The sequence below is a fragment of the Ochotona curzoniae genome, unplaced genomic scaffold (genome assembly GCF_017591425.1).
Source record: "Ochotona curzoniae isolate NIBS_2020 unplaced genomic scaffold, NIBS_Ocur_1.0 contig_4501, whole genome shotgun sequence".
NCBI lineage: Eukaryota > Metazoa > Chordata > Mammalia > Lagomorpha > Ochotonidae > Ochotona > Ochotona curzoniae.
The window spans coordinates 1,513,609-1,525,778 of record NW_024466307.1 but is presented as its reverse complement, the minus strand read 5'-3'; the positions used below and the strand labels follow the sequence as shown (position 1 = coordinate 1,525,778).

Below are 12,170 nucleotides of genomic sequence, written 5' to 3'. Positions count from 1 at the left end.
GAGCTGCCGGGATTAGAACCGGCGCCCATATGGGATCCCGGCGTATTCAAGGTGAGGACTTTAGCCGCTAGGCCACGCTGCCGGGCCCAGTTTGTGCAATTTTTTTCCCGAATCTTTCAAAGTGCCAACTTTTTATTTTATTGATTTTTGTGTTTTTAATAGGATTATTTTTATTTGAAAGGTAGAGTTATAGAGAAAAGGACACAGAGAGAGATCTCAGCATATGGTGGTTTACTCCCCAAATAGCCGGCTGGAGCTGAGCTGATCTGAGGCCAACAGACAGAAGCTTCCTCCAGGTGTCCCACGCGGGTGCAGGGTCCCAAGGACTTGAACCATCCTCTGCCACTTTCCCAGGCCTTTAGCAAGCAGGGAGCTGGATCAGAAGTAGAGCAGCCAGGACTCGAACTGGTGCTCACATGGGATGCTAGTGACAGCTTTATTTGCTATACCACAGTGCTGACCCCTAAAAATTATTTTTAAAAAGTATTTCATTTTAAAATATTTAAATTGGAAGCTACATGCATGTGTTTTAAAAACTTGGATGTACCAAAAGGATCTACCTTGGGACCTTCCTTGCACACACACACACAGACACCTCCACAAGGTTCCTAACACATCCAGTTCCCATGTCTGCAGGCAGAGGGCGCTCTCTGAGCTGTTTGTCTGCCCTGCAGGTGTTGTGGCCTTACAAGAAATACGCAGATGCATCTACTCCCTCCTCTCTTGCTACGCTGATGACAACACATGCCTCAGGGTTTTGGACCTTACATTAGAAAATCATTCTATATTGATAAGCTGTAAATATAGAAGCATCCTCAGTTTTTATGGCCGTGTGATGTTGTGTCAAGTGGACATCTTGTCACTTGGTGATCTCCCACATGAGATGGACATGGATGTTATGTCCAGCTTGTCAGTGAATCCGAGAAAGCCGCTTTGCGCACGCTCCTAGGGGAGTTTCCCACACCGTGGGATTCCCTGGGTTTCCCAGCCTGAATCCAGCTTGCTTTGTCCAAGGGAGAGCAGTGATAATGAGTCATGACGGGTTAACACAATTAACTTAGGAAAGTAACCGTGTGCCCTCCTGCCCCGGGGGCCCCGGCCTTACAAGTTTGAGGCATCTTTTCTGTCAGCAGAAGAATCTGCCTCTGTATTCAGCCTGGACTGTTGAAAGCTGAAGAAAACATGGCTCGTGTGGATGCGTGGCCATGCGTGACAGCACCGGGCTCACCACGGTGCCACACAGGGTATCTTTAATGTCACTGTGGTGTCATAAGCCAATGGACAACCACCATGTCTTTATCGGAGCGGTGTTCAGGCGGTCCCATGAGCTCTGCACACTTTCCCTGCCACGCAGGCTCTGTGTCCAGTGATTCTGCCCAGCCGTGGGCCGCCCGGGAAAGACGAGCCCATGCAAGGTGTGCTGGACACGTGTTTGGCTTGACGGGTTGGTCAGCAGGGCCTCTGTAGTGAGCTGAAAGCTTTCTAGAATGGTGTGTGTTCCATGGCAATTTCACACCAGTCCCAGCAAGTGGCTGGTTCTTCAAGGCCATGTGGCCTGTACTGGTGTCGTCCACTCCCAGGCGATGGTCAGGTTTTTTGTTTTGAGAAGTTGAGGAGCAGGTGTGTGCTGTGGTCCCTGGGATGCCCATGTCTGGGTTTGATTCTTGGCTCAGGCACCTGTCTCCAGCTTCCTGCTGAGGTGCACCCTGGAGCCAGCAGGAGCTGGTGCCAGTCCTGGGGTCTCTACCCACATGTGGGAGACCTGGGTTGACTCTGCAGCCACTGGCTCTGTCCTGGCCTAGCCGCGGCTGTTGAGGGCGCTTGGAGAGTGAACTTGAGGGTGAGAGATGCTGGTCCATCTGCCTCTAAAACGAGTGAACTGTGTTAGGCGAAGCTGAGCATTGCTTCACATAGCAGGAGTAGCGTGACCCGTCCGTTCCTTGTGGCACGCGCCGCCCAGCGTTGTGGCCAGGAGCGGGCAGCCTTCCCTTGCTGGATGCCCTTTCCATTGCTGTGTTTTAAGTGGACTGTAAGAAGTCAAGTTCACGATTTCTAACATTGCCCTGCAGATCCCTCACATGCATCGGCTCTGTTGGTCCTTTGTTTCCCTGGGGTTCTGCTCCATCTCCTTGCTTGAATGAGTTAGGCCTTGGCCTTGGCACAGCCCTGGAGGCCAGCCCCGAGCAGAGCTGGGTGCCCAGGTCGCCAGGCTTTGGTCCACAGACATAGCTCTGTTTCTCTCCCTAAGATCCACACAGGGCTGCAGCATGAGATCATCTGGCCCTGCCAGCCTAGCTGCGTGCCCCTGGATGAGAAGCTCCTGCCCCAGCTGCTGAAGGAGGCCGGCTATGCCACCCACATGGTAGGCAAGTGGCACCTGGGAATGTACCGGAAGGAGTGCTTGCCCACCCGCCGCGGCTTTGACACCTACTTTGGTAAAGGCAGTGTGTGTGTTGTGGGGGTGGGGAAGGGGCGGGGTGCTTCTCTGGCTTTCAGCCCTTGGCAGGAGGCAGCGTGGGTAACACCCTTAGAACAGCATTTTAGGAAGAGGCTCATGGGTCTTTCCTACCTGTTTCCTTGAGATCTTTTCTGTTCAAGCTAAAAGCCAAAGCAGAAAAAGTACCGGGGAAATCATTTGTGTGGGAGCCAGGACCATGCCGTGGAGACCAATGGGCTAGTGCCTGGCTGGGCCCAGGTGCCCACTGCGCAGTTCACAGCATGCGCACGCTGCCCGTCAGGCAAGCCCCACTCTGGCTGACACTGCCAGTCCCATCCTGGCGTTGTTGCTGGATGTACTTGGACATACCCAGTGTTGTCAAATACCCATTAAAGTCAAGTGTGGGGGTGAGGCTCCTTTATGGCATCGGAGTTTCAGCATTTGCAGCTCGTCTGTCCTTTCCACCCAGGCCTTGCCGAGGGAACGCGCTGTGAGTATTCTGAGCTTTTGGCGAAAAGCCAAGGTGTGTACTCAGAAGTTCAGATGCACTAAGTAGAAAGGATTTCCTCTTATGGGAATTAATGGGAAATAAACTTAACCCATTCTTTAATGAACAAACATCCCACTTTTTTTTCCAGTGGGAATTTATTTGCAGGAGAGTGTAGGGGACCCCTTGAGGAAAGAGAGCTAATTGTGAGAAAAAAGGGAGGGAGAGGCGAAAGGCAAGGGGGCACTGCCGAGTTCAGCAGCCCTTGTGCTGGGTGAGGAGTACCCTAACCGGGGTGTTGTCTGGGCAGGGCTCAGTGGGCATGAGGTGGTCATGGGCTCCCTATGGGGTCTCCTTCCCGGTCCCAGAGGGGAGGCAGTGCAGCATGGGAAAGTCATCACCGTGGATCTGTGTGGGAAGGGTAGTTGCAGGCATGGCTTCCGGACAGAAATGGCTGTGCCCACTGCCTGTGGGGACTGGGCTGGGTTGGGCTGTGCCCACTGCCTGTGGGGACTGGGCTGGGTCAGGCTGTGCCTGGGGCGGGCCCCTGGCTCTGTGTTCTGGGCCGTGTGTTGTCTCTTCCACCAGTGGGTGTCAGCACCCTACTGAAGATGAGACCTTCCAGCTGTGCCCTGGAGGCGGTCCCCAGCTGGGAGCCTAGCAGCATCTGAATTCCATGTATGTGGTGTGGCCATGCTGAGTGTCACACCCCATCACATGAACTGTAAATGGTCTGTGCTGTGAGGCAGCTTTCAAGGATTAAAATGTTATTGCCACTTTCTCAATTTGAACTGAGATCTTTTAAATTTACTGAAATCTCTTCCTTGGAGAGTTAACATGGAACAGAGCCAGTCCTTCCAGCTCTGTATTTGTGGACGGCAAATTCTCACAGCTGGTAGAGATGTTAAGGCCAGGTGCTCTGGCTGGCCTCGTGGCAGGCGACCCTGGCGTTATTGGGTGCTGAAGCGGCCATTTGATGCAAGCGTCCCAAGTGGTGCTGACTGTCGGTGTGACTCTCACCCAGGCTACCTCCTGGGCAGTGAGGACTACTACGCCCACAAGCGCTGTGCCTTCATCAACGCTCTCAATGTCACACGCTGCGCCCTTGATTTTCGTGATGGCGAAGAAGTCGCAACAGGATACGTGAACCTGTATTCAACCAATGTGTTCACCCAACGGGCGACTGACCTCATCGCGGCCCATCCACCCCAGAAGGCAAGTCCTGGTTCCTGGCCAACACCCAGGCTGTGCTGGGCTCACAAGGTGGCACTGCCAATCCAGGGAGGATGGAGTGCTGCTGAGCTGTGTGCCGTGGGGTGCTGTGTGGGATCTGGCGGGAGGCATACCTTGCCACTTGGAAGGAGCTCTGAATGTCTGGTTCTGGAGGACAGATACTGTGCCAGTTCTGTGTTTCAGTAGAAGTCTGGTTTGCTAGTTTGGGGGGTTTGTATACTCCTAGCAATTAGCAACATGGCTCTTTTTTTGAACAATTGGTTTTGTCCATGATGAGAGTTGTTTTAAAAAATCATTTCTTTGAAAGGCAGAATGAGAGAGGAGAGAGAGAGACAAATCTGTTTGCTGGTTCACTCTTCAATGGCCATAATGGCTGGAAGTGGGCCAGTCCAAAGCCAGGATTCTTCTGAATCTCCCACACAAGTGCAGGACCCCAGGCCTTGGGCCGTCTTCTGCTGCTTTCCCAGGCCAGAGCAGGGAGCTGGATGGGAAGTGGGGCTGCCATGGTGTACATGAACTGGTGCTTGTGTGGGATGCCGGCACTGCAGACAAGGGTTAGGCTAATGTGCCTAGCCCTAGCCCTGGACCTTTTGCTTCTTTAAGAAGGATTTATTTGAAAGAGTGGCAGAGGGAGATCTTACATGTGCTGATTCACTCCCCAGCTGGCCACCTGTGGCTGGAATGGATCAGACTGAAGCCAGGAACCTAGATCTCCATCTGGTCCCCCCATGGTGGCCGGGGTCAGGCCCCAGGGCATGTTGGGAGGCAGGGTCCTGTGGTCATCTATACCTTGGCTGGCAGCTGCGGTAGGCTCCTGCTGGTGCTGTGGACCTGAGCACTGCCCCTCCCCCCTCCCAAAGCCCTGCTGTGTCATCAGGTGGTCAGTGTGTCCTGTGGCCTCCCTGCCCACGGCACTCTGTCCCACAGGCTCTGGGGTGCCTCTACCAGGGTTGGCAGGATCCCCATGTGACCATGTATGTGGAGCAGGGGCGGAGGCAGAGCTGACCAGTGTCTGACTTTCAGGGTGTTTTCCTATGGAGGTGACCGGCAACTGGAGTGTGGGCTCTGTGTGGGTGTTGTCACCATCCACACACCTCCTCCTCACTAGAGTAAGTCCTGATTGCCGTGATGTTGAACTGTTTTAAAAGTGTTGGCATTGGGAGAAGAGTACCTGTAAGTTCCTAAGATCTGATCTCAAATGCCCCATGTCTCCATGGATGTTCCTGGTCATGGGTTGTGTGATGCACCCTGTGATGTGTGTTTTCAGTGTGACCTGCTGGTTGTCTTGATGTTGATTTTAGCATCCGTCTTGCCCAAGCCCCCTCACGTGTGCATGTTCTCTTCACAGCCTCTGTTTCTCTACCTGGCGCTGCAGTCGGTGCACGAGCCTCTACAGGTCCCCGAGGAGTACCTGAAGCCCTATGACTTCATCCAGGACAAGAAGAGGCGGCACTATGCAGGCATGGTGTCCCTGATGGATGAAGCAGTGGGGAATGTCACTGCAGCCTTGAAGAGCCACGGGCTCTGGAACAACACGGTGCTCGTCTTTTCCACGGGTGAGTCTGTCTGCAGGATACCCCTCTTCCTCGCCACAGCCTGTAGTACCATGAAAACCAACTGGCTTTCTGACCATGGAAGTCACATGCGTTGAATGCAGACAGAGCAGAAGGGAGAATGGGAGATGAATTCATTATCTTGCGTGAAGCCGGTTCTCCATGGGCTCCTGGCCCCTGGTCCCTGGCCTGCATTCTGCAATGGCTCCTCCTCTCTCCAACACGACGTTCTGTGCTTCCCTGACAAGGCACTGGGGGCAGCTGTGAGTCCCGCCCTGCACTGGGACTGGGGTCCAGGGCCTGGGACTTGACGCTGCCAGCCTTCTGCTGCAGCTTCACCAGTGCCGGTGCTTGGGGAGCAGGCCTGGCCTCACAGTTCCTTAGGTGGTTTCTTGCTTTGTTTTGTTTTTCTTCTGTTTGGTAAACTTCCTTGTGACTATCGTGTGAGCTCTCTGCTGAATTTACAAACACATCTGTGAGCAGCTTTGTATCTGTATATGGGGGACTGTGGTGGGTATGGCGATGTGTGTGATGAGTAATCTGCATATCGCACTCGTGGTTTTTCTGTTGTTAAAGGATCTTACTGGGTTTTGAATCCAGCCTGGCCATTGCTTTGAGTGTTCGTTGAGCACTTACTACATGCGAGGCACGTTGCCGAGTAGGCGGCCTCAGTTAATTTACCTGGTTAGTACGATAACCGGTTCTTGGGGGCCTGTGGAAGGCGTGAGAGCCAAGGCAGGCCAGCAGGCAGCACTGCTGGTCCAGAGTGGGGCAGGGCCAGGTTCTGGTGCTGCTGGTGTGGAGCCGGGCAGGCCAGTGGGCAGCGCTACTGGTACAGAGTGGGGCAGGGCCAGGCTCTGGTGCTGCTTGTCTGGTACAGAGCTGGGCAGGCCAGTGGGCAGTGCTGTTGGTCCAGAGCAGGGCAGGCCAATGCTCAGTGCCATTGGTCCTGAGCTGGGCAGGCCGGTGGTCAATGCCATTGGTCCTGAACCGGGCAGGCCAGTGGGCAGTGCCATTGGTCCGGAGAGGGGCAGGCCAGTGGGCAGTGCTGTTGGTCTGGAGCGGGGCAGGGCCAGGCTCTGACATTTCTGCCCCCTAGATGGTGATCTTGTTGCACCTTCTAGCAGTGTTCGTTGCAATGGGCTGCAGTGTCCACCCCAGAGGAATCGCAGGGCTGTGCCCAGCATCCCCCCACCCCCTACCGAGCAGCCTGTGAGCTCTCTTTAGGTGCTATGATTTTCCCAGGTGTGCCTGCCTTGGGACGGGCTGGCTCTCAGCTGGAGTCAGTTTTGCCTTCGAAGCACCTGCTCTGTCCTGGACTTTGGCCCCGGTCAAGCATCGAGTAAGCAGGGAGGCCTCTCAACTGACCTCACTTGGGAGGTGGCTCACTTGGGAGCCTCTTCTGTGGCTTTGGACTTGCCCATCTCTCTCACGAAAGGACCTCAGAATGAGAAGAGCTGGAGGCCGGGAGGTGATGGAGCAGGTGTCTGTTGTAGAGACAGCAATGATTGTTTCAGAGCCAACACCTTCCTGAGATGAGAGCTCCTGCAGTGGGGGAAGGTGCGGGATGGGACGGGTGTATCATCTGGGGGTGAGGGGTGCCGGGACGAGCAGAAGTAGAGGTGGGGGCTCCACGGCCATGTAGCATCTTGGCATGGCTCTCCTGACAGCGCATCAGGGCGTCGCAGGCTGCATGGGGAAAGGTGCAGTGTAGCTCTCTCATGCTATGTGAGAATAGAAAAATATTCCTAGGTCAGCATTTCCTTTATTACATGAGCTCAGAAAGCTGTTTTAAAGCAGTCGACGTTTCATAAATAAGCACAACGCTTTGTTTATTCAGTTGGCTGAGCTAATACTGCATGTCTCACTGAGAAAGCCAGGTGACCTTGGAGCACGGTGGTCTTGCACTCCGATGCCGTGTTGTGTTCACAGAGCTCTTGTTCTGGGGACCTCTGGGCTTTGTTAGGCTGAGCCCACCACGCACGTGGCCGTCTTCGGGGCTCAGCTGTCTGCAGTGTGCTCAGGTTTTGTTTAGGATTCTTGGGACAGTTCAGAGGCAAGCCGAGGTCAACGAGCTCTTCTCCATCCTGACTTCTTTCCCTAAGACGGTTTGCTGGTTGGTCTTTGATTTTTGTATGTGTGTGCTGGAATGCTTTACGTGATGCTTGGAAGATCTTCCTACTTAGACTGATTCCTGGAAAACTGTTTTTTCTTATTTAAGATGTATTCATTTATTTGTAAGGTAGAGAGAGTGTGGGCAAGCAAGTGCTTTTCTGTCCACTGGGTCACTCCCCAAGTGACCACAAGGGTCTGGTCTAGCACAGGGTCAGCTATGAGCCGGGGGCTTCATCCGGTTCTCCCACGTGAGTGCAGGGTACATTAGCAGGGAGCTACATTGGAATTGAAACAGTGGGGACTCCAATACAGCAGACTGCCAGAGCGGCTTCATCCACGGCACACAATGCTGGCCCCAATCTGGGAATTTCTCTAAAAAGTATCTCTGTTGTATAATTTTTTGGCACAGTTATGTCTGGGTGTGGGTCTAGAAACATTTCCAAGTGAGTTTTGCCGGAAGACAGCAAGCCCTTTGATCCGAGCCTGTCCTCCCTTGCAGGGAGCTGGCCCTGACCGAGTCCCGGCTGCCCACTCTGCCCCACCTGGTTTACTCCTGAAGGACATCTCCCAGTCACAGCCTCCCTGCTGCTCTCCGCCACATCGCTGCTGTGTCTCAGTGCAGTTTCCTTTCGCTCCTTCAGTGTCTGGGGCGAAGGCGGCTGCCGATGGCCTCAGGGGATCCCGATGAGCTCTCTGGCACACTGCCCACCTTAGATGGAGCGTTGGCTGCGGGTGGTCTCTGTTTTGTTCTGTGCCCTCTCAGTTACGGAGGGGACACCACTGTCGCTGGTCACCGTGCCCAGAAAAATTCTTTCTCTGCTCACCCCTGTTGATTTTCTGTCGGCGTCCTGTGTGTTGGGACACTGCTGGGCCTTACTGCACCGTCTCCTCTCTGAGCCCCTGGCTGTCAGCCCAGTTTCCTGGCTCCTCTTACATCCCAGGGAATATGACCAGGAGCTCACGTGGTTCATGCCATGGCGCTGGCCCCTCTCTTGTAGCTTTTGTTCCACCTGTCAGGAGGCGATCCGGTTGGACTTGTGTGCAGTCTTGCTCTCTGCTTCCCACAGGAGTGCTCCAGAGCTGGCTTCGGTGAGGTTCCGGGCCCGCTCCTCCCCTGTCTGAGTCCATCTGAGGTTGTGGTGGCTTCCTGGCTGGAGTGAGGCCTTCCCGCGGCCAGCTGGGGACCACTGCTGGCTCCATGCACCCTGTTGTGGCTGGGAGGGCCTGGGAACGCCAAGCCTCCGTCAGGGGGCTGCCCCTTCTTGGGGTTTCAGAAACAAGAGATCCCCCCTACCAATTCTAAAACCAACAATGAGAATGCGCTGGAAGGAGCCCCAACCAGTCTTCCTGCTGACTTTGGCGTTGTTCCTGTGATTCAAAAGCCTGCATGTGCGGTTCTGCTGCCCAGCCCGCCGGGATGCCCCCTGCGCTGGAGCTGCCCTTGGCCCCCAGCGTGCCCCCGTGTGCTTCCTTAATGAGAAACGTTCCTGAGATTGCCAGCACTGCAGGCCTTCTTGGAGTTGTCTTTCACACCACAGGCCCCCAGACGGTCCAGTGTCATTTCTTGTTCCCTCTTTGAAGAAAGTAATTTCCTTCCCCTGACTCTGTGTGTATGTGTGTGTGCACACGTGTGTAAAGGATTGTTTCACACAGTGGAGCATCATTGGCATGAAAAATGACAACCTCTGTTGGAGGGACTACAAAAAATTGACCGTCCTAAGAACAGCCTGCGATCGGAGGGATGTGGGGGCACTGGGATCCCACGGGATATGGGGGGTGGGGTGCTGTGTTTGAGATGCTGTGTCCTGCTGGAAGCCCCTCTCTGCTGCTGCTATTTGTTTTTGTTTGTTTGATTTTCCTAGGATTTTATTTGATGGGTGGTGCTGTGGCACAGTGGGGAATGCCCCTGCCTGCAGCACTGGCTGTATCACTCTCACTTACTGCTGATGGCCTGGGAAAAACAATGAAAGTGACCCTAGTGCCTGGGTCCCTTCCACCCACGTGGGAGACCCAGATGAAACCCTGGGCTTTGACCTGGCCCAGCACTGGCTGTGGTGGCCAACGAGGGCTGAGCCAGCTTGGAAGATCTCTCTCAGCATCTCCCCCTCTCTCTCACACTGCCCTTCAAATAAATAATTTTTGTAAAAAAAAAAAAAATTACTGTGTCATTCTGAGAAAATGACTTTTCTACTGTTAAAAATATCTTACTCTTTATTCACAAGTTTTCCTTGATACTAATAGAAACACTCAAGCTGTTTAAAGATATATTTATTTGAAAGGCAGACTATCAGGGAGAGAGGGGAGCGAGAGAGAGAGAAAGAAAGAGGAGAGAGAGCGGGCACTTCCATTCTCTGCTTTACTTCCCAAATGGTTGCAACAGCTGGAGCTGGGCTCATCTGAGGCCAGGAGCCAGGAGTTTCTTCCTGGTCTCTGGGGTGGCAGGACCCCAAGCCCTTGGACAGTCTTGCACTGCTTCACCAGGTGTGTTAGCCCACCTGCCTGAACTGATATCAGCCAGTTCAGCTAGGGTCATCTCAAGACTGACCGAGCTTGACCCACAGCTCGGTGACACGTGTTGGATGCTGTGACAGGCCACATCAAGGAGTGAGGAGTGGTGACTGCTGGGCTCCTGGAAGTCTCCAGGTCTTCTTTGCTTGATCAGAACATCCCTCGCTTTTCCTTAGCCCACCCATGTGACACAAAGCACCAGGCCAGCCCCTCTGCTCCGGCGGGCTGCCCCGTGTGGAGGGTGCATCTCTGCTTTCTGCACGAGGTGGCTGGGTTCGCTGTGCACGCTTCTCCAACCTGCTCCTTGTCCTTGGAGCCAAGCACCTGCAACTGGGCAGTGCTCACTGTGCAACAGCCGCGCACACAGGTAGTCTGAGGCCTCTCTACCAGTGCTGTGCCCTGCAGGAAGAGCAGCTGCCCCCAGGAGCCAGCCACACCCCCGTGTGGCCCCAGTTGTGGGTCAACGGAAGAACACAAAGCTGCCAGGTGAGGCTGTGTAGCGGAGTCAGCGGCACCTGTGTGCCATCTGTTGCCGTGGTGGTTCATGCAAACTAACCTGGGCACCCGTGAAGGCCCCCTCCTGGCTGCAGACGCGCCGGCGCTTGTCCCGGTGCCCGGCTGCTGGGCGTGGAGTGCGGACCCTTGACTCTGCCTCCTGCGTGCCTCAGAGCTTGGGGTGTGGGAGCCATCATACACCTGGCGCAAGAGCCCCGAGGGAATTGCGCCCCAGCTCTTGGCTGCGCAGCCCAGGGCTCCTGCCTCGGCGCTCTGAGGAGAGACTGGTGAACGCTGGGAGACAGGCTGTCCTGAGGCAGACCCTGCGAGGCCGCCGGGCTTCTTGCCCCAGACGCCCAGGGCGCTTGTGCGGAGCTGCGGTGGCCTCGCGGTGACCGGTGACCGGCGGGAGCCGCGGGCGCTCTGGCGCCACCGCGCGGCCGCTGTGTGGGCCTCTGCGTGCTCCAACTTCATTCCCGCCCGGCTCTGGAGGTGGGAGGCCGCTGTCCGCTCACGCCTCCCTACCCCGGCCTCATGGTCTCCCCCTCTGTGTAAAATAAGGCTGTCTAACTTTCTGATTATCTGAGGAGTTTCTGTTACACAACAAGCCACCGGTTAATTTAGATGTAAGTGAGCTTTCAAAAGTCCTGAGTATCCTGTTCATACTTTCTATTTAAGAAGCACTTCAGTCACAAGTTTCATAACCATGGTACAGAGTCTGAAAGCTAGCGGAGTGAAAGAGGAAATGCAGGTGATTCACCGTGCTTCTCCTGAGGTGAGCCTTAACTGCCTGTGCTAATGTTGTCTATTTAAAAACACGTAAGTTTTAGGGCCTGGCGCAGTAGCCTAGTGGCTAAAATATTCGCCTTGCGTGCGCCACAATCCTATATGGGTGCTGGTTCTAATCCCGGCAGCCCCGCTTCCCATCCAGCTCCCTGCCTGTGGCCTGGGAAAGCAGTCGAGGACGGCCCAAAGCCTTGGGACCCTGCCCCCATGTGGGAAACTCAGAGGAGGCTCTTTGCTCCTAGCTTTGGATTGACTCAGCTCCAGCCTTTGCAGCCACTTGGGGAGTGAATCGATGGATGGAAGATCTTCCTCTCTCTCTCTCCTCCTCTCTGTATATCTGACTGTCCAACAAAAATAAATAAATCTTAAAAAAAAAACCATGAGTTTTAGCAAAAGCAGTCACTTTAAGAAATCATGATTTGGATGGCTGCATCTTGCCCTTCTCCCCTCCACTTCCCCTCACCTTGGCCACCTTGACCCCAATGCCTTGCCACAAACTCCCAGCCTGTTACGGCTGAGTACCACGCAGGGCACCTGACAGCGTGGCTCCATGGCT

At 54.6% G+C, this 12,170-nt stretch overlaps 1 protein-coding gene across 1 annotated transcript in view; it reads left to right on the top strand.

Annotated features, from left to right (window-relative positions):
* Positions 1-12,170, top strand: part of ARSB (arylsulfatase B) — a 70,109-nt gene that overhangs the window by 3,015 nt on the left and 54,924 nt on the right. Inside the window, exons 2-4 of the mRNA XM_040985963.1 lie at positions 2,249-2,435; positions 3,949-4,139; positions 5,506-5,713. Coding sequence (XP_040841897.1) covers positions 2,249-2,435; positions 3,949-4,139; positions 5,506-5,713 — 586 coding nt within the window. The remainder of the gene's footprint in view (positions 1-2,248; positions 2,436-3,948; positions 4,140-5,505; positions 5,714-12,170) is intronic.